The following is a 22,743-nucleotide window of genomic DNA, read 5'->3' on the forward strand; positions in this document are numbered from 1 at the left end:
CAAGCCCATAGTATTTAATATTAGATTTAAGAAGCATAAAATTGCTTTGTCAAAATGCCATATAAATTTCTAAATGCTGACTGTCAATTTCTGTGACTTATTTCATCACAGAGCAGTAACAAGTGTTCACACACCAAAGGCAGCCTAGGTAACTCTGGTCTAAACAGAAGAAACCTATTAGCCGAGGACAAAGACTTGAAGACAATAGTTCAGGATGACTAGAGTTCAGAGCTTTAGGATGGGCTTGTGGGCAGGAGATAATGGGAGGAAAACTGGAGAGAAGGTGAAGCCATGCTGACTGTCTTTTGTAATCACTGAGAAGAACGGACCTGACCAAGAAAGGGAGTGGTATGGTTTTATCTTCTTTAAGATGTTGCAGGAGTTCCTGTAACGGTGCAGCGGAAACGAATCCAACTAAGAACCATGAGGTTGCAGGTTCAATCCCTGGTCACACTCAGTGGGTTAAGGATCTGGTGTTGCTGTGAGCTGTGGTGTAGGTCACAGACGAGGCTCAGATCTGGAGTTGCTGTGGCTGTGGTGTAAGTTGGCAGCTATAGCTCCGATTCGACCCCTAGCCTAGGAACCTCCATAAGCTGCGGGTGTGGCCCTAAAAAGCAAAAAAAAAAAAAATTTGCAGGGAGTTCCCTGGTGCCTAATGGGCTAAGGATCCAGTGTTATCCCTGCTGCCACAGGTTGCTACGGTGGCGGCAATTCAGTCCTTGGCCGTGCGAACTTCCACATGCTGTAGCCATGGCCCAAACTAAAAAAGGAAATCAAATCAGAGTTCCCACAATGGCACAGTGGGTTAAGAACCTGACTGCAGTGGCTCAGGTCTCTGCAGAGGCAAGGGTTCAATCCCCAGCCCAGGAGAGTGGGTTAAAGGATCTGGCATCGCCACAGCTGAAGCATAGGTTGAAGCTGCAGCTTAGATTCAGTCCCTAGCCTGGAAACTTCCCTATAGCCCAGGGGCATCCATTTGAAAAAAAAAAGAAATATCATCTTGATTTCTAGGCTGCTAGAGCAAAGGCATCGAACCATTAAAATGATTAAAATAGTAAAAAACAAACAAAACCAGAGAACCATTAAAGTGATTAAAATAGTAAAAAACAAACACAACAAAAAAACCTATGCAGTTAAAAAATAAACAAAACATATTACAGAAGTTAAGGATGACTGCTAGTGATATACAAGAAGTTTTTGCTAAATTTAATGCAGTGTGACCCCCTATGAGTAATAAATAGTACAGTAGGCAATGCAAACCTCCTAAGAAACAGCATTATGAGCAAATAAGTACATGAGACCCATATCAAATAAACATCTCTTCCTTGGCGAGGCAGGGAGTAGCAGAGAGCCCTAGAGCTGGTGGGAAGAAGACCACTTGACCTCCATGTTGTCACTGCCAAGGAGCGCTATTTGGAAGCAAGCTGTGCTGGGGGGACAGTGGAGGGGGGGAGGGAGGTCTAGACTTTCTGCGGTGGCTTGAAAGGACAAGCAGAAAAAGCTGGAAGGGGAATAACACTGGGAAAGGGGCCAGACCCACCTCGACTTCTGCTTGGCTTGAAGACCAGATCAAACAAATGCCAAATGGCCCCATTGCAAGGGCTTTTCCAAACAAAATAAGAAATGATGTGGCGATGAAGTCCCCATGCTGTGACTGTCCACGGTTCCAGCTCCTACCCTGCTGAGCTCTTGAACGAGCAGTAGAATGTCGCTTCCACGACTAACACTGGCTGAAAACCTTCAAGGAGACTTCTAACAAAAACAACGTGAAGACTATCCAATCTGTTGCTAAACCATTTTGAACAGCCACTTCATCATCCAAGAACAAGGACAAGAAACTAAATAAATAAGGTGAGCGCTGTGAAATGATTCTGCCGCGAGGCAGTCTCATAAGCATTCAAGAGGCAGAAGAAGAAGATGCTAGTGGGAAGAAGGTTTCCTTCAGAAAACACCAGATTGCTAGGAAACATCTGCTTTGTGTTCTCAGAATTCAAAGAAACCTAAAGTATGTGAAATAAGAACGTGGATTTAAAAGGATCTGGCTCAGAATGCAAGCAGAAATAATAAGGGAGTTGAATGCAATAAGGAAAGATTATAAGCAAAGTAAAAATGCAAGGCCAAAACCCAAATCTGCATTAAAAGGAGAAATCCAGTCTTAAGCCTAAGTAATAATGTGAATGGAAAACTTGAATTGCTCTTGCGTATTGTAGCGGGTGAAAACCGTAAGAGAGCTGGTCAGTAAAAACAGAGCAGAGAGCTAACATATGGAGCCATGAGCCACCCCGACAAATAGAATAGTCCTTAGCTCTTGGTAAGTGCAGAACAAATATATGCTGAATGAACCAGCAATGTTCCCAAAGAGGCCACCAATGTATTCATTCGCCCAACAAATATTTGGTGATGGCCATCTATATGCTTTACTCTGTAGATGGATATATACTTTCTACAAAAATTGCTACTTAAATCTTTCTTTTTTTTTTTTTTTTTTTCTTTGCTTTTTAGGGCTGTACCCAGGGCATATGGAAGTTCCCAGGCTAGGGGCTGAATTGGAGCTCTAGCTGCCAGACACAGCCACAGCCACGCTGGATCCAAGCTGTGTCTGTGACCTACACCACAGCTCACGGCAACACCAGATCCTTAACCCGTGGAGCAAGGCCAGGGATCGAACCTGCGTCTTCATGGATACTAATCAGATTCATTTCTGCTGGGCCACAACAGGAACTCCTGCTACTTAAATCTTTCTAATCTTTTTATTAAATACATTCCGAAGGAGTAATAGAAGATGGGCTTGCTCGTAGAGTTTATAGATAATGGAAATCTTGATTAACCATAACCCAAATAAGTGAAGATTTAACTTTAGTCAGAATACTCTCAGGGGTGAAATCATGAGACAATGCATCACAAACCACAAGATCACTGATGCGTCGAGTTTGTTCCTCTTAGCGACCTCACTGCTATAGGGGTTCGACTGTGTGTGTGTGCACGCGCACACATGCACGCCTATGCTTCCTGGTTAACCAAAGTATTTCCCAGAAAATGGATTAACCACAATACATCATCCTCTGAGCATTTGAGTTAATCTAAATGTTCTTTACATGAAAGTAATAAAACTATATTTCCTTTTTAGAAAAACTGTAATATAGACTTTTTACTAGTGAAACCTATCTTTATATATAATGAATCCTCATTAGTATGAACTTATTGCATGATGCAAAACAGATGGACACATTTGTAAGAAAACTATTCTTCATGCAATGGCAAGAACGTGTTTGGCCCTTTGTTATAAATAGAAGCATGTATTTAAACACAGTAGGAACTTACTGTCTAAAGAAGTGTTTCAATGAATCCCATAAAGTACACAGACCAAAATAATCAATATTTCTATTCCAGCCCTAAGTAGGTTTCTAAAGAACTCCCCCTCCAGCCCATTGCCTTCAAAAGCATCCATTCTGACAGGCCTCTTCCTATTTTGAGTTTCCAAGTATTAGAGAGCTGCTAGATGAGAGCTTAGAAATGATCCATCCGTATTTATCTGCAAGTTATGTCCGTGAAAACAAGTGAATAGTGCTATTATTATAAAAATGTCTTTGTGCCCAGTATTTCTGTATCAAAAGGCTACTCTATACGTCTTTCACTTCTCAAAACCAAAAACAACTGGTTCACATTCCTAAAAAAATATCATATTGACAAGCAGAAGCGAGAGTGATTCACTTCTCCACAAATGAAGATGGAAAAGAGGAGAATAGATGCCCACCCGATTAAAGAGAAAGCAGCAGCTGTCAATACCAAGTGTTGGTCAGGATACAAGCAAAGGAAACCCTCATTCACTGTTCCTGGCAAAGTCACTTGGAAAAACCACTTTGGAAATCTGTTTCGTGATATCCCCTGAAGCTGAGCTTTCTAGGATTTCCATCCAACAGAAATATACACATATCCACCCCAAAAGACGTATTCAGAGATACTCATGGTGGCATTACTCAGAAGAGCCCCAAACTGGAACCAGCACAGTTATAGATGAGGTATAAATTGTGACGTATGACCAAGGCGACACAATTGAACATCATTACAGCAGTGATGCGGGGACAACCGCATCGGTGCCTCTCCCGGGCACGATGTTGTGACAAAGAAGCCAGACACAGACCAGCATATCTTGTATGATTCTGCTATGTGAAGTTCAAAAACAGGCAAGCCTCATCTGCAGTGATAGACCTCAGGAGGAGAGGTTTCCTTTGGCAGGGGACAGGTGAAGTCCACGAGGCCTCAGGTGGCTGGGGAAGCACAGGTTGTTACAAAGGTGTGTGCGCTTTGGAAGTTCATTGACTCGGCACTTAAGATTTATGCATTTTATTATAAGTATGTTATACTTACATTTTAAAAGCTGACCCCAAAAGGCATGTAGTAGATTTATTGGAAAAAGCCTGTCCCTTCCCTTATTTTCACCCCCAATTTTATTTAGTCCTTTTCTTTTATTGGTATCCAAAACAGAAACAGAGTCTTCAAGCGAGAGAGTACCTTAAAAAGATGGATATTATATATAGGAAAACAAGCAAATCAGCATAAGAAAAATAAGACTTAAAATCCCTAGGCTCGGTGGAGTTCCCGTCGTGGCCTGGCGGAAACGAATCCGACTAGGAACCACAGGGTTGCCAGTTCGATCCCTGGTCCTGCTCAGTGGGTTAAGAATCCGACGTTGCCAGGTGGAGGTTGCAAACTCGGCTCGGATCCCTCATTGCTGTGGCTGTGGCGTAGGCCGGAGGCTACAGCTTCGATTAGACTCCCCCGCTAGCCTGGGAACCTCCATATGCTGTGAGTACAGCCCTATAAAGCAAAAAAAATAATAATAATAATTAATTAATTTTTTAAAAAACCCCAAGTTCTTACATGACAGTGCATCCAGAGATAACAAACAAGCATAATATTCTAAGGGAAAAGAAATTATTTTGTAATTTTGTACCCCTCTTACCAAGGGCAGTAATAGATCCCCTAAAAAAGACCCCTTTAATGACTTTTACTACTTATTAGTAGGGACACCACAGGAAGAATCCTGCGGTGCTGTTGGGTTGGTTGTTTGACAGCCTTCCACTGGGTCATGGTGTTATTGACCAGGGTTCTTGGCTTCCTTAATCAATCAAAATTGGTACAAGACAAGACAAGAAATTCAGACAAGGCTTTATTGGAGGCTCCTGCTGCAGCGTAATGAAGGGAAAACAAGTCACAAGTTCCCTTGCTGAACTGTTTTCCTTATATGGGGTGAGGGTAGGGGTGGGCCCAGGGCAGAGGTGTGGCTTAGGTGGTCTGCCCACCCCCTTGGTGATGCTATGCCCAGCAAGCATGCGCAGTCCCCTGCTTTTGCTCCCAACCCCCTGCTTTTGGTCGGCTCTTCAAAGGTAGCAGTTGGGTTTTTTGGTCATTTTGTGTCTTGTTGTCCATAATTTGTCTCTACTGCGCATGCACATCTGTTATCTTTAGTCCCTTCTAGTTACTTTGTATTTTGTTGCTCCAGGAGGCATTTGTCCAGGGGCAAGCACTGCAGCAACCAGTCCCAGATCCCAGCCTGTCTCAATGGCTCTATTGCTCTTTAGTCGGACCTTTTCCTTCAGTGCCCTCGCATTCACAACACCTGTAATTCTCTTCTTGTGCCTTTGGTCTCTGACAGCAGTTTCTGTGCTCTAACACTGATCTGGAATTATATCAATAATGCAGGAATTTGCAAGCCTCCCATAAGCAGTTAACAGTTCTTCCCTCCATATTCTTTTTTTTTTTTCTTTTTTTTTTAATTTTATACTGGCATACAGTTGATTTGCTATGTTGTGTTCGTTTCAGGAGCACAACAAAGATTCAGTTATACATAGACGTATATCTAGTCTTTTTTCAGACTCTGTCTCTATAGGCTTGAAGAGCTGCCTTATGTTAAATTAACTTTTATTTAGCTTGCCAGGTTACCTTAGCTGGCCCATAAGAGTTCTACCTCACAAGCCTACTAAATAAAATTGAAGACAAGACTCTCCTGGTAAATAATAAAGGTGCTAATATAGTTTAGTCAAATATAGGAATATTTAAAAGAGCAAGCAATAATTACTGTAGATTGTTTTATTACAGTGGTATCTTTATAAATATTTAGTGGATTAAAATTTAATCCACTAAATAATGATATTTAGATAATCGTACTCCCATCTGATTGTCATAAAGCATGAATCGTCTGTGGTATTCTGGGACAATCTAAAATTTAAATCTTAGGAGTTCCCTTTGTGGCTCAGTGGGTTAAGAATCTGACTAGTATCCATGAGAATAGGGGTTTGGTCCCTGGCCTCACTCAGTGGGTTAAAGATCTGGTATTGCCAGTAAGCTGTGTTGTAGGTCAAAGATATGGCTTGAATCCAGCATTGCTATGGCTGTAGCGTAGGCCTGAAGCTGAAGCTCTGATTCAACCACTAGCCTGGGAACTTCCAGACACTGCACATGCAGCCCTAAAAAGATAAATAAATAAATAAATTAATTAATTTTAAAAAATTAAATCTTAGGACTATAAATTAGCATAATAGAATGCTTTCCTGGGTATGACATTTGGTAAATCTTATTATTTTTATTATAGTGATGTGGTCATTTGTTTATGTGATTTTACTTAAGTCGGTTATGTTTATTAATACAGTTTTTAGATATTCTTCAAAAATATTTATGCATACAATAGGCATTCATGTGTTGATATAAATAATGAACCCTATTAACAATTTTAAATCCTGAATGTTTCTAGAAAGTTCTTAGTACTTCTTAGGTCTGATTCTATCCCAATTTAGAGAACAATCTGAATTGCTGAGAGTCTTGGACAACCTGTTCAGGAGATGTTTAGTATCCCCAAAACTCCAGAAAATGAAACAAAAGATTTTTGACCAAGTTACACATCTTCTAGGTATTTTATGCTTTCTTTTGAGTGCTGATGATGGGGCAGAAAGATGATGAAGTTTGCAAAGCAAAACTAATTATCCAGAGTTCCTGCTGTGGCTCAGCAGTCATAAACCCAACTAGTATCCATGGGGACACAGCTCCGATCCCTGGTCTCACTCAGTGGGTTAAGGATCCAGCATTGCTGTGAGCTGTCATGTAGGTTGCAGACGAGGCTCGGATCTGGTATTCCCGTGGCTGTGGCATAGGCCAGCAGCTGCAGTTCTGATTCAGCCCCTGGCCTGGGAACTTTCATGTGCCTCAGGTGCGGCCCTTTTAGGGCAAAAAATAAAAATAAAAAACTAATCCTCCACCCAAATCTCTGAAAATGCTTGATATTAATAGCAAACCCACTTAAGATAAACTAATTAAAGCTAATGTCAAAATAAAACATGGGATGAACTGGTTTCCTAAGTAATTATTTTCCCCATAATTTGTTGCACTTTGCAGGCAATCCACCTAACTGTATAATAATTTAGGAATAATTTACTAGTGATAAAAACACATTCCTTCAAAGTCAGCATTTAGCATCCTTGATGAATTTTTTTTTTTTTTCTTTTTTCTGGCTGTAAGCCAGACCTGTGGCATATGGAAGTTCCTGGGCTAGGGGGTCAAGTCAGAGCTACAGCTGCAGGCTACCCCACAGCCACGGCAACACCAGATCCGAGCCTCATCCACAACCTATACCCAAGCTTTCGGCAATGCCAGATCCTTAATCCACTGCGTGAGGCCAGGGATTGAACCCACATCCTCACAGAGAAAACATTGAGTCCTTAACCAATGGGAGCCATAATGGGAACTCCAATCAACATATTTTTATTTTTTTTTTTTTGTCTTTTTTTTTTGTTGTTGTTGTTATTGTTGTTGTTGTTGCTATTTCTTGGGCCGCTCCCGCGGCATATGGAGGTTCCCAGGCTAGGGGTGGAATCGGAGCTGTAGCCACCGGCCTACGCCAGAGCCACAGCAACGCGGGATCCGAGCCGCGTCTGCAACCTACACCACAGCTCACGGCAATGCCGGATCGTTAACCCACTGAGCAAGGGCAGGGACCGAACCCGCAACCTCATGGTTCCTAGTCGGATTCGTTAACCACTGCGCCACGACGGGAACTCCCCCCAATCAACATATTTTTAGAAGCTTACAAATCCCAGTTATGTGAGACAGTATTACTGTCCTTACTAGTGTGATATTGTTAGGAAGAGGCAGAGAGTAAAAAACTAATTGGAAAATCCTTGTCTTCACATTAATGATTTTTGTTGCAAATTAAATGTAGACTGTGACACTTCTGTCCCTGACACAGTGCCCCCTCAATTTGAAGACGGGACAGCAGGGACCTAGAGAATCTCAGTAACTTGCACACAATGTGAGCCAAGACTATAATCTTCATATGCCAAGTCTTAACCGAATGCTTTTTCTCCTGTGGTCCACTGTTTATCTGGATAGCTGCATTCCTGAAATGAAGGTAGATTCTGCATAGTTAAAGAGCTGTGTATGTGTGTGGGGGCAGCAGAGATATAGAAACCCCCTGTGCTTTCTGCTCAGTTTTGGTGTCAATCTAAAATTGGTCTTTAGGAGTTCCCTTCGTGGCTCAGTGGTAACGAAGCCGACTAGTATCCATGAGGACGCAGGTTCGATCCCTGGCCTCGCTCACTGGGTTACAGACCTGGCATTGCCGTGAGCTGTGGTGTGGTGTCAGCTCAGATCCCACGTTGCTGTGGCTGTGGCATAAGCAGGTGGCTACAGCTCCGATTTGACCCTTAACCTGGGAACCCCCATATGCCACGGGTCTGACTCTAAAAAGACAAAAAATAAAATAGTCTTTAGTGAAGTCTATTTTTGAAAATATCTAGTTGTGACTGTAATGATAGTTCTTTGCTAAGCTACAGAGTGACAATCACAGTGCCTTTTTTTTTTTTTTTTTTTTTTTTTCAATAACCCATGCCCAAGATCTGGACCTTTTCTGGTCCTTTAGAATTAACTGTGTCACTTCTAGCCTTATGAAAAACTGTGATAGTCTCTACACTTACTATTCGGATAAACTGAGAGTTATGTGTTGTGCTTAATTGAATTACACATCACTGGAAAGTTTACCAGCTTCCCTTGAACTTTTAGACAGGTGTACAATGTCCGAGTGACAGTTCTTCATGGTACATGAATCAGTCACCCCAGCTTCTGCTAGCTTGAAGCATGCTGTGATTTTACAAAAAGGGGTTTCTCCTCTCTTAAATGGCGAGGCCTGGCCTGTGAAATGTGGCCTTCTCTGCAGGTGTCCCCCCAAGAAATTTAATCTCATTTCTCCCCTCAGGGAGGGTCTTACCTTTGTAGGTCTTCTTGGAAGGGTACCCATTTCTGCAGCAAAGAATCTTGCTTCACTTATAGTGTATTTGCATCCCTATGGCTCCATTTATCTGTTCATTTTTCTTTTTGCTTTGCTTTTTTTTAAGGCTGCACCTACAGCATGTAGAAGATCCCAGGCTAGGGGTTGAGTTGGAGCTGTAGCCGCCAGCCTATACCACAGCCACACCAATGCAGGATCCTGCTCGTCTGCGACCTACACGACAGCTCACAGCAATGCTGGATCCTTAACCCACTGAGCAAAGCCAGGGATCAAACTCGCATCCTCGTGGATCCTCGTTGGGTTCATTAACTCCTGAGCCACAAAGGGAACTGCCTCTGCTCATTATTCTATGCTCTGTTGTAATGTAATGTTTTTTAATCTATTTAAAATCATAATTTGGATTTTTTTTTTTCTTCTTACAGCCCACACCTGTGGCATATGGAAGTTTCCAGGTTAGGAATTGAATTGGAGCTGCAGTTGAGGCCTATGCCGCAGCCACAGCCACAACAGATCTGAGCCACATCTGCAACCTACGCCGAAGCTTGCAGCAATGCTGGATCCTTAACCCACTGAGTGAAGCCAGGGATCAAACCTGCACCCTCATAGACATTAGGTTGGGTTCTTGACCTGCTGAGCCACAACGGGAACTCCGTTAATTAGGAATTTTAACTGAAATTAAGTCAAGGAAATAATTCAACAGAATGATACCTGCCATGCTCAGCCAAGGTCATATTTCTGTCCTCCAGGTATGTCAACCAGGTTGCAGTAAACCCCTCTGCCTGTTACCCTGGCAAATTCCTTTTGCCACCAACTAGAAGATACATTCTGTTTTCAGAAACACCAAAATATGGGAAAGGGAGTAGAATTATTAGCATTTTCTCTTTCCCCTATGGTGAGATGGTGGAGGCTTAAATTTATTTTCACTACATTTGTAGTCTGCATTAAAAGTCACAATGCATTCCTTAATCTCTGGCCATTGCAATAGTTTTTTTACAGGGTGAAAATCTCACTGGTTAATAAAGCTAGTTAGCAGCTAGCAGAATTGAGTAGGGCGTCTTCAGGGTCCTTGCCTTGTCAATGTATGGATGAAACTGAAAATCAGTGCTTAATGATATAGTGACATAGCTATTACATCACATGGCATGTCATTGTATTCCAGTTGGAATCCCATATTCCTCTGAACCCAGTTTTGTTTATTTATTTATTGTCTTTTTAGGGCCACACCCACGGCATATGGAGGTTCCCAGGCTAGGGGTAGAGTTGGAGCTGTAGCCACTGGCTTATGCCACAGCCATAGCAACGCCAGATCCAAGCCACATCTGCAACCCACACCACAGTTCATGGCAAGGCTTAACTCACTGAGTGAGGAGGCCAGGGACCAAACCTGAGTCCTCATGGATATTAGTCAAGTTCCTTACCGCTGAGCCACAGTGGGAACTCCTTAAACCCAGATTCCTAGAATCCAACTTTCGAGCCACTCCTGCCAACTCCTGCTACCACATTCTCTTGGACTTTCTGCAGTGCTTATTTTCTCTATCTAGACTAGTCTGTGAGCCCCTGTCCTCATCTTTGAAAGGGATTAGAAGCAGTGCTCTGCTGCTTGGTACCTCCGAGAGTCACAGAGTCTCAGGATTGAAAGGTACTAAATGGCCAGGCACCACTGTGTTTCCCAGTATAGAGTGTCCTGGAAACATGAGGAATTATCCCTCCAGATATCAGGAATGATGGGGAAGAAGCAATGGGAGCCAGGTCCCAGTCCTGTGGCGGTGGGGAGGTGGGGGTGCCCAAGAAGGAAAGCAGTGTGTGGTGGAGCTTGTCTGTCTGATCGATAGCTCAGTGGGAAAGGATTCTAAAAGACCACCCACCCCATCCTCCTGTCACTCATATGTATATATCTTAGAAAGTTACATGAACCCATTGAGCTATGCTCCAGTGAATCCCATTGGTCCATAAAGTCAGGGGGCTTTTACCAAGATTACGCATCAGCAAAGAACATACTGCCCAGGGGCACATACCTGGTGGTCCCTGCAATTAACTGCCCACCCATTTTAATATCTTTATGCTGGTCCCTTAGGAGTTTCTCTCTCTCTATTTCGTGTTTACCTTGATACATATCTGTATTCGAATGGGGTATTCTGCACCTGTTTGAGCAAGAGTATCAGCAACAGGAGAACAGTATGTATAGTATGACCCAGAGTAGTGGGTAGCCCTGGGTATACTGTGTGGAACTCCTTTGTATGGTGGTCAGTCTGCCCCTAAAATAGACACCGGCTGCCTGAAGCTTAACTTTTGTATTTTCCGAGATAACACTGTCATACAGCCACCGCCAGTGAAACGATGTGGACTTTGTTGTTTGTAATGTGTATCTCCCACTAATAATAATAATAATAATAACAGCTAACATAGGTTGCCAGGCTCTCTCTCAGTGGATTCCATGTAGTATCTCACTTCATCTTCTCAATAACGCTCTAAAGTAGAAACTAGTGTGGTTTTCACTTGAGAGATGAGGATGCCGAAATGCAGAACAGCTTAAATAACTTCCTTGAGCTCAGATATGGTGGAGGAAGGACTGGCGCCAGGCTGTCTGCCTGAAGAACACGTGCTCTTCACTCCTACTCTAGCTTGCATGCAGAAAAGTATTTTCGCTTCTCTTCCCACTTCTCAAGGTAAATATAGTCCTCCCTTGTAAAAAAAAAACCTATGCCTCGATTGGGACATTGTACCTCTTTATCATTGACTAGCATCTTTGTCCACGTGGCATCATTTTAAGTTATCGTGGGAGAGTATTATGTGCAAGTAACTCGAGAAAAGTAATTTAGAAGATTTCTGAATAGAGACAATCAGAGCAACAGTAGGGCACGAAATGTTCAGCCTCCTGTTGTTTTCAGCTGTTCCCATTTGCACTGTAAGGCACCAGGGAACTTGTTGCTTATCCAAAAGGAAGAGTCTGAAGATCACGTGCTTTCTATGCTTGCAGACAGTGTGAACAAGGTCAAGCTGATGATTTTGTTACCCAATAAATTTTCGAGGAGTGCCATGACAGGAAATCCATAAGAAACGCATCACCATTACATTTCCAGATATTGCATGCGGCTCCAGAGGTTCATTTGCATACCGTTTTCCCATTCATATGTGCCATGAGTTCATTTTATCGTCCCGTATGTTAAAACACTTAGAATTGACAAAATCTACACAAAGGGCACTTTTTTGTCAGCAGAGCAGAAACCGGTTCATTTATGAAAGTGCGTTATGCAGAAGGATCGTGTATTGAAAAGATCCCTGGTGTGTTTCCTGTTATTCGTGCATAAAATATGTCAGGGAACTCGCAGAAGTAATTAAAATAAGGATTTGTGTGTGTGTCATTGTAGGCTAAAGGTAAAGAAAGGCAGTGGCTAAGACACCAAGCTACTGGGGAACTAGATGATGCCAAGATCATTGATGGGCTGACGGGAGAAAAAGCCATCTACAAACGCCGGGGCGAGCTGGAGCCACAGGTAAGTCACGGTGTGCTCGGAGCCTGCAAGCTACAGTTCCATCTTCTTTACAGGTAGATGTTCCTTGAATTGCCGTCTGTGTCAAAACACCATAAACCCTGAGTATGGCAACCAAGGAAAGTATTATATTTTTAATAGTCAGGAAAAACGCATAAATATTATGCTGCTTATTATATGAGTCAAGATCCCCATATGAGTCAAGAAACACTGGGCACACTCAAATTGAGGCTTCTAGGGAACAGTTAATAAAGACTCTTTACAATAGTAAGGGTGGGCTTTAGAAAATCTAAAAAGAGACAGTGTGGGCTCGTACCAGCAAGGATCTGACCCATCCCTCCTTCTAAAAGCGAAGAAGAGAAAACCCTTCCTGGAACACAGAGAAGATAGTTTAGAGAGAGGGCTGCCCACCAGGAGCCGTGACCTTCTGTAGAGAGAGAGCCCATCCAGGGGCCACTGCAGAGAAGGGCTGTGGGAATAAATATCGCCTCCCCCACCTCTGATCACCTGCCAGTGCCCCCCATTAGCAGAACCCCCACCCCACCCCACCTCTGCCACGACCCAGAAGCCAGCAGCTCAGAGAGAGGCGGGGCCCTGCATGCAGATCAGGATACATGGAGCCGGCTGCCCTGGAAGGCAAGCCGAAGGCACGTGGGTATCTCTGAATCCCAGAGGGTGATACAAAGGAAAACGCTAGTCTTGGTGATTTTCTCCTCTTCTCTTCCTTCAAAGAACTGTGTCTATCCTAGACCTGAAGACATTTTTTAAAAATCAGGACTCCACCCATTCCTAGACCACCTGCTTCCGGGTTGGGCTATCACACATCGCAGAGCGGGCTCCCTGGCTTCAATCTATTGAAAGTCAGCCCTCGACACGAGAGCTTATAAAAGAAAAATTTAAAAAAAATTTTTAAACATAAAAAGAAATTTAAAAAAATTTTTTTTAATTTTTAAAATTTTAAAAATTTAAATTAAAAAAGATGTGCAAATTTACAAAAGAAAAAAGTAAGGCATGCTCCCTTACGTATCTCTAATTTAGTGGGTAAGGTTTTAGATAGCCATACTATTCAAATATTTGCAATATTTGGCAATATTTGCAAAGAAATAGCAATAAGGCAAAATGCCAAGTCTCGTAGAGGGTTCCGTGTGTGACCTTCTATATCCCTGAATAACCAGAACTGCTGGGTAGCCTCTCAGAGCTGGGGTTGGGGGTTCGGGATTGAGGGGTGGGGGGACAGTGCCTGGTGGAGCAGAGGAACCACTTACTCCATCCAAATGTTGACCCAGGAGTTCCCGTCGTGGCGCAGTGGTTAATGAATCCGACTAGGAACCATGAGGTTGCGGGTTCGGTTCCTGCCCTTGCTCAGTGGGTTAACGATCCGGCGTTGCCGTGAGCTGTGGTGTAGGTTGCAGACGCGGCTCGGATCCCGCGTTGCTGTGGCTCTGGTGTAGGCCGGTGGCTACAGCTCCGACTAGACCCCTAGCCTGGGAACCTCCATATGCCACGGGAGCGGCCCAAGAAATAGCAACAACAACAACAACAACAACAAAAGACAAAAAGACAAAAAAAAACAAAAAACAAAAAACAAATGTTGACCCAGAGGATCCTGTCGTAAAGTACCTGGGGGAGTCCTTCCTTCTGTGTCATTGGGGTGAGTCAACGACAGCTTCCTTTACTGACTCATCGTGGTCCCCACCTGTGTTCAGAGACATCTGAAGTCGTGAGTGGTCCTGGAAGCCTCTGCAGCACTGTTCCTAATTTAGGCAGACCCAACAAGCTTTGAAGACATCCACTGAATTGGTCTCCAAGCATCACGCTCCAATACCCGCAGTATTTTCTTGAAATTACTGACTCCCCTCATTAGTTTTCATGCATGCCACCAAATGCACAGTGACAGAATAACCGGGAGTTTTTCTCCCTTTTTCTTGTAAGTAAAACTGACAAGGCATCCTTTAGTTTTTAATTCAGCAACTGGCCAGGCAAGGGTCCCCATCAAAGGCAACCTTCTATGAGTTTCGCGTTGTAATGGACGCTTGCTGCAAAACAGCAGTTCGAGGCCACTTCCATGCCTTTAATCATCAGGGAACGTGAAGAGAAGTCGTAATTCAGTAACTGGAAGGAGAGGAAAGCTGAAGGCTTCCTAAGGACAACAGACACAGAAGAAATATTTTCCTTCGGTTCTTTGCCAGACCCCGTCACCCTCCCCGCTTCACCTCGCCTGGTTTGGGGAATCTGACATCTCTTAACAGACTGTGTGGGAAATGATTTTCAGGTCCCTACACAATAGGTCTTAGGAAAATTGATGTGAGCTTCCAGAATAACGCCATCCTGCTAGAGTAACTGGGAGGCAGGACGTGAAAATGACACCTTGGGGCTTATCTCCTTCCAGATGACGGTTTTTAAGGCAAGAGCAGCCTCGGTAAGGGAGCTCTAGCCTAGCTTGGTCCTTGCAAGGACCGTATTCCGAAGCAAAATCTTTCCCCCGTGGCCCAGCCCACATCTGAAGTTGCGTTCCCTAAAACGTAATCTCTAGATGCCTCTTCCACGTGCCGAGGTGGCTGATCAGCCTGCCTCGTGCCTGGCACTCAGGGCCAGCGGGCAGCCCCCGAACGGCAGCCAGTGATGCTTTTGGGTCATCCCTCCCTCAGGTGGGCAGCCCCCAACAGAAACCCAAGCGCCTGCGCCTGGTGGTGGATGTGTCTGGCAGCATGTACCGCTTCAACGGGGTGGACGGCCGGCTCAAGCGCTCGATGGAAGCCGTGTGCATGGTCATGGAGGCGTTCGAGAACTATGAGGAGAAGTTCAAGGTAAGGACGTGAGCTGAGAGGCATCGGAGGCACAGCTGCCCAGGCATCGGGCCCCGAGTTAGGATGTGAGACGGGGTGGGGAGTGGGTCACCCAGGGCGGACGAGAACCTGCATCTTCTCATCAGCTCCTCTGTCTGCATAGAGAGAGTGAGCCTTCCGTTTTATCTGCTCTGATAAACAGAAAATGATAAGACCAGAGCTCCTGGGGTGGCTTAGCGGTAATGAACCCAACTGGTATCCGCGAGGACGTGGGTTCCATCTCTGGCCCCGTTCAGGGGGTTAAGGATCCGGCGTGGCCATGAGCTGTGGCGTAGGTCACAGATATGGCTCCAATATGGCATTGCTGTGGCTGTGGGGTAGGCCGGCAGCTGCAGCTCTGATTTGACCCCTAGCCTCAGAACCTCCATAGGCTGTGGGCCAGGCCCTAAAAAAACAAAAAGGCAAGAGAAAAATGAGAAGGCCATAACGTACAGACCAGTGGCTACTGAAGAAAGCCCTGCACTTGAGAAGTTGTGTGATGTCAGCCATGATGTTGGGGGGCGGGGTGGGGGAACAGGCAAGTAGGGAGTTCCCTTGTGGCACAATGGGTTAAGGACCTGGCACTGCTACAGCTCAGGTCTCTGCTGGGGCATGGGGTTGATTCGGGAACTTCCACATGCTACAGGCACAGCAAAAATAGAAAAATAAAAATACCAGGCAAGTAGGAACACCACTGGTCTCTCCCCAGATTTCTCAAAGCTACCGGCCCCATCCCAGTTCCCCCTACCCAGCCACACATTCTTGCCCCATCGCCAGCCAGGCAGCCTCCCTGAGGTTCTCAGCACTGCCTCACTCTGCACGCGGGCGAGGGTTACACCATCTAACAGATGTCTCCTCAGCTGACCGTGAAGGTGCTCACCGTGCAAGAAACACAGTTTCCCAGGGAAACAACGTCCATTTTGCTCTTGCCCCGTGCGCTCTGCCTCCTCCTTCAGAGGCCTGAGCGTTGAGAAGGGATCTCCTGCCAGCACGTTGCAACCCATCCATCCCTTCTTAATCAGCCACAGGGGCACGGGTGCTTCTGGCCTCGACAAAAAGACAAATCACCTAAACATAGCCACATGCCATGTAACTATTCTCAAAAGTTCCATGGAGGGGGGTTCGTGTTGCGGTGCAGTGGAAATGAATCTGACTAGGATTCATGAGGAGGCAGGTTCAATCCCTGGCCTCACTCAGTGGGTCGGGGATCTGGCAGTGCCGTGGGCTGTGGGGTAGGTTGCAGGTGCGGCTTGATCTGGCGTTGCTGTGGCTATGGGGTAGGCTGGCAGCTGCAGCTCCGATTTGACCCCTAGCCTGGGAACTTCCATGTGCTGCAGGTGCGGCCCTAAAAAGACAAAATAGAACAGAATAGAATAGCATGGCATAGCATGCCGTGGCATAGCAGAGCATAGCATAGCATAGAATAGAGCATATGGTTCAAATTTACGTACAAAAAAATTCACAAAACAACCTCTTTGAGGAAAAGTGGTACTTAGATGGGTGTCTGGAAGGAGGGAGAAGGGGGGCAGTTAGAACTGGGAAGGATTTAGAATCCTGTCCCTACAAATTCCTCATTCTGACCACAGCGTTTGGAGCCCGGGTCACCTCAAAGGTCATTCCCTCCAGTTTCCTCATTCCTCAGACAAGAAAATGAGACCTAGAAACGCTAAAGACTGCCCAGTGTCAGAAGGCTAGTTACAAACAGAGTAAAATGGAGCCAGGCTTCTTTGTTTGCCCTTGTTTTGTTTTTTGTTTTGTTTTGTTTTGTTTTGTTTCAGGGCCACACCCACGGCATGTGGAAGTTCCCAGGCTAGGGGTCCAATCGCAGCTGTTGCTGCCAGCCTACACCACAGCCACAGCAACTCGGGATCTGAGCTGCATCTGTGACCTACAGCACAGCTCATAGCATCGTCAGATCCTTAACCTACTGAGTGAGGCCAGGGATGGAACATGAGTATCTCATAGATACTAGTTGGGTTCATGACCACTGAGCCGCAGTGGAACCGCCCCTTTTTGGTTTCATTTTTAACTTTCCCCTTGATCCCTCAGTTTTTTATTTTGAAAAAATTTATGTCTACAAAAAAATTGAAAGAACTGTAAATTGGGAGTTTCCTGGTGGCACAGCAGGTTAAGATCTGGCATTGTCACTGCTGTGGTGCAGGTTGATTCCTGGCCTGGGAACTTCCCTAGGCTGTGCCATGGGTGTGGACAGAAAAAAAAAAAAGGTGAAATAAACACCCATATGCCTTTACTTTATGCCTTTACTCAGATTCACTAACTGAGAGTATTTCTCCTCGTTTGCTTTACCTCTATATACTAATACCTCTACCTCTAAATACTAATTTATTATACTTCTGCTAAGAATAAGGACACCCCCTAATATGACCTCCGTACCACTATCTCTTCTAAGGAAATCACCCATAATTTCATAGTATCTCATAATATCTAATCCACATTCACTTTCCCAAGCATCCCAAGGGTCACCATTCTGGGCTATGGAATAGAAACTACCCTAATCCTTTCTAATTATTGTTCTGCCTACAATCTGGAAGCCAGTCAAAGTCCTCACCTTCTTCTTCTTTTTTTTTTTTTTTTTTAAATCTTTTCAGGGCTGCACCCAAGGCATATGGCGGTTCCCAGGCTAGGGGTCAGATCAGAGCTATAGCTGCCGGCCTACACCACAGCCACAGTGACACAGGATCCGAGCCACATCTGCAGCCTACACCACAGCCCAGGCAACGACGGATCCTTAACCCACTGAGCGATGCCAGGGATCAAACCTGCGTCCTCATGGATGCTGGTCAGATTCGTTTCCACTGAGCCCAGTGGGAACTCCAAAGTCCTCACGTTCTTTTTGATAAGAATATCTTGTTAGCCTCTTTTAACCGGTAATGGCTGTCTTTCTTACAGCTACCGCGTTACGTTTCATGATGATACCTCTCTTTGTGTGTGTGTGTGTGTGTGTGTGTCTTTTTGCCATTTTTTGGGCTGCTCCCGCAGCATATGGAGGTTCCCAGGCTAGGAATCAAATTGGAACTGCAGCCGCTGGCCTACGCCACAGCCACAGCAACGCCAGATCCGAGCCTCGTCTGCAACCTACACCGCGGCTCATGCCAACGCCAGATCCTTAACCCACTGAGCGAGGCCGGGGAATCGAACCCGCAACCTCATGGTTCCTAGTCAGATTCGTTAACCCCTGAGCCACGATGGGAACTCCCTCATGACGGTACCTCTCTTAAGAGTCCAGAGCGTTCATCTTGTGGAATATCCCTCATCCAGACTTTGTCTGGCTCTCTTCTCATGGTGCCATTTACCTTGTCTCAATATCCTCTGTGTTTCCAGAACTCCGCACCGGTTTCCCCTCACAGCAGATATACTGGAAACTTTATATAATCGTCCCACCGTCCCTGTCGGCATAACCGAGATGTTGGTTGGTCACTGGCTCCCCAGGCTTTGTGGGGCTCACCTTTGCAGAAGGTGGGCAGGCAGTGGAATATGGAGCCTTCTTACCCCTTACCTTCTGCGGGAACGTTTTCAGTTCCTGATGAAGTATGTTGAGTTGTAAGTAGTGGTACAAAGTATAAAAGGCACAAAAGACTAAGTGTGAAGAGTGAGGTTCTGCTTCCCTCTTTCGGCTCCCAGTTACCTCCCTGCTGGAGCCCACTATTGATAGGTTTTTTCAGCATCTTATCAGAGCTCTTTGATGAATATACAGCAAATGGAAGGGCACCATTCACCCTCTTCCTGGATCGTTACACTATATCCTCATAATCCACTCGTTTAATCTCTCTGGATTTTCATTTCCTCATTTGTGAAGAAACGTAGGACTAGGAATGACAAGTGAAAGTATATCATTTACTCAGCAAGTATAAAATGATGCAGAGTTCCCGCTATGGCACCGTGGGTTAAGGATCTAGCATCGCCACAGCTGTGGCATAGGTCGCTGGGACCTTCCATATGCCGAGAGTGCAGCCAAAAAAAGGAGAAAAAAAAAAAATATATATATATATTTAGTTGTGCATGCATGTGTGTGTGTGTTGTGTGTAAAATGATCCATGAACCAAAGACAGTTTTAGGAGCTCCTGATGAAAATTATGTATTCTGTCGCCTAGGACAGCACGACCTGTGGTGTCACACATCCAATCCAGCAGTATGCGCTAAGACTCCTCCCTCCCCCGTTCCAGGCGGTTCTTAACGTTGTCTTCCTGCAGTGATCCCTCTGTTGTAAAGCTGTCTCATCTGTGTTTTGCTCTGAGACCTTTAGAAGCCACTGGCCTGGCCCAGAGATCTAGACTCTTCCCCACCCGCAGCCTCTCTCTTGGCCTCTGCGTTGTGTTATCTTTGGCTCGAGCGCAGCCCCTGGGCTCTGCATCCTTAGAGTCCAAGTCCAGGAGGCTCCCTGGGAGTCAGCCTCCCCTTTTATTCCACCGTAGCCTGACCCATGCCAAACCGCAGGGACCGTTGAGCAAGAAGGACTGAGAGGGGACAGCCCGCTCAGTGGCAGACCCATTTCAAAGGCATCTGGGGTGTTTTAAGTTCCTCAGAATTGTTCCACCCACTGAATTCAGTTATTCGCAGGAATAGCCTTTACAGGAGGCTTACGACAGGAGCGGCATTTATTTGCTAATGATCAACCTAAACTCCTCGAATCTTCTCATCAGCAGGATTTTTTTATGGTCACACGGCACTCGAGCCCTGGTGTCAAAAGACGAATGGTAATAGTTATGTGACTCATTTCATAGAAGGCAGAACGCATGTTTTTTTTTTACCTTCATTCCAGTTTATTCCTCGTGAGTTCTCCAAATCCCTAGGAATGTTTTCCCTGTAACTTTAAAGCAGATCGCCTTTGCAAAAGCCTTAATTGTTTTTCCTCAAAGTATTTAAACTTTTGGTGTAACACCAAAAGTGAGGTGAGTATTTTCCCACTGAGCACGCAAATGGTGACACCAGAAAGTAGATTTATTGAGTTATTGAGAGGTTGGACTTTGGGGCGGGGGGGAACCCTCAAATTTCTTATTTCTATGGAGACAGAGAAAGCATGGACTAAGGCCGGATGCTCTTGAAGGCTGTTGGGGGCGAAGGTGTGTGGGCAGCACTTTTTATTCTCTTTTTTTTTTTTTTGTCTTTTGTCCTTTTAGGGCCACGCCTGCAGCATATGGAAGTACCCAGGCAAGGGGTCTAATTGGAGCTGTAGCTGCCAGCCTATGCTAGAGCCACAGCAACACCAACTCTGAGCCATGTCTGTGACCTACCCCACAGCTCACGGCAACACCGGATCCTTAACCCACTGAGCAAGGCCAGTGATCGAACCTGCAACCTCATGGTTCCTAGTCGGATTCGTTAACCACTGAGCCACGACGGGAATGCCAGCACTTTTTATTCTTTCCCCTCCATCCCCAGTTCAACCACAATAATTCCACTTTATATTGCTATGGCATGATGTTTCAGAATCTGGGATTTTATGCCAAAAGAAAGAGCTCCACTGTTTAAAAAATTTTTTTGAGGGTTAGAAAACCTAAGAGTTCCCATTTGGCTCAGTGGGTTAAGAACCTGACTAGTGGGCGTTCCTACCGTGGCACAACAGAAACGAATCCGACTAGGAACTGTGAGGTTGTGGGTTCGATCCCTGGCCTTGATCAGTGGGTTAAGGGTCCGGCATTGCCACAGACTATGGTGTAGGTCGAAGATGTGGCTCAGTTCCAGCATTGCTGTGTCTGTGATGTAAGCCCGCAGCTGTAGCTCCAATTCGGCCCCTAGCCTGGGAACTTCCATATGCTACAGGTATGGCCCTAAAAAGCAAAACAAACAAAATTAATTTGGAGGTCCCGCCATGGCACACTAGGTTTAGAATCTGACTGTTCCATCCCTGGCCTGGCACAGCGGGTTAAAGATCTGGCATTGCCACAGTTGCATGTAGGTTGAAGTTGCAGCTGGGGTTCAATCTCTGGCTCGGGAACTCCATATACCATGCATGTGGCCATAAAAGCCAACCAAACAAACAAACAAACTGGGCTCAGCATCTATAATTCACCTTTTCCCAATGTCTCAGGCATTAGGAAATGTTTAACTTTTTTTTTTTTTTTTTTTGGCCACACCCACAGCATGTGGAAGTTCCTGGGCCAGGGATCGAACCCACGCCACAGCAGCGACCTGAGCCACTGCATTGACAATGCCAGACCCTTAACCCACCCACCACCAGGGAACTCCTCACATGTTTAGAAATGGAAATTAGTCACCCTATCAGTCTCAGGCTTGGAATAAATTTGTATTGCTGCATGACCAAAGAAGAGTATACAGGCTTCTCTGACTCCATTCAAAGTTAAATATGAATTCAGAATTGACTCAATCATAGAATTGATTCAAAAAGCCTAAGTAGAGATTGGGAGGGGGCAGAGGGACAGGGAGTAGTGAAGCACTGAATTTAGAGTCAGAGGTTTGGATACCATGTCTACCATCTCTAGATTGCTGACCTTAAGACTGTTAATCTCTCCGAGCATCAATTTTTTATTTTTTTTTATTTTTTTATTTTTTATTTATTTTTATTTATTTATTTATTTATTTTATTTTCCCACTGTACAGCAAGGGGGTCAGGTTATCCTTACATGTATACATTACAATTACATTTTTTCCCCCACCCTTTCTTCTGTTGCAACATGAGTATCTAGACATAGTTCTCAATGCTATTCAATTTTTAATTTGGGAAATGACGTTAATAACACCCACCCCCTAAGGATCCAGCATTGGCCTGAGCTATAGTGTAGGTTGCAGACACGATTCATATCCCAAGTTGCTGTGGCTGTGGTGTAGACCGGCAGCTGTAGCTCTGATTGGACCCCTAGCCACAGGTGCAGCCCTTAAAAAAAAAAAAAAAAAAAAAAAAAAATTTAACACCCACCTCCAAAGGTGTGGAGAGAAAGAAACCAAATGAAATGAGATCTACAGAGGCCCTCTGTAAAGCATAAAGACCAGTACAGAGATCCCACTGTGGCTCAGTGAGTTATGAACCTGGCTAGGATCCATGCGGATGCGGTGGGTTGGATCCCTGGCCTTGCTCCGTGGATGAAGGATCTGGCCTTGCCACAAACTTCAGTATAGGTCACAGATGCAGCTCAGATCCCGAGGTGCTGTGGCTGTGGCATGGGCTGGGGCT

At 45.0% G+C, this 22,743-nt stretch overlaps 1 protein-coding gene across 2 annotated transcripts in view; it reads left to right on the forward strand.

The window, feature by feature from the left end:
• VWA8 (von Willebrand factor A domain containing 8) overlaps positions 1-22,743 on the forward strand; it is a 545,205-nt gene that overhangs the window by 356,114 nt on the left and 166,348 nt on the right. The window contains exons 41-42 of one of the 2 annotated variants that reach the window (XM_021065625.2): positions 12,646-12,771; positions 15,417-15,575. The exons of the other annotated variant lie outside the window; for it this stretch is intronic. Of the exons in view, the coding sequence (XP_020921284.2) occupies positions 12,646-12,771; positions 15,417-15,575 (285 nt within the window). The remainder of the gene's footprint in view (positions 1-12,645; positions 12,772-15,416; positions 15,576-22,743) is intronic. 2 annotated transcript variants of the gene reach the window in all.

This window comes from Sus scrofa, chromosome 11 (assembly GCF_054392235.1).
Source record: "Sus scrofa isolate SSC_HxYL_T2T_F1_AM1 chromosome 11, Sscrofa_HxYL_maternal_Yorkshire_Landrace_v2.0, whole genome shotgun sequence".
NCBI lineage: Eukaryota > Metazoa > Chordata > Mammalia > Artiodactyla > Suidae > Sus > Sus scrofa.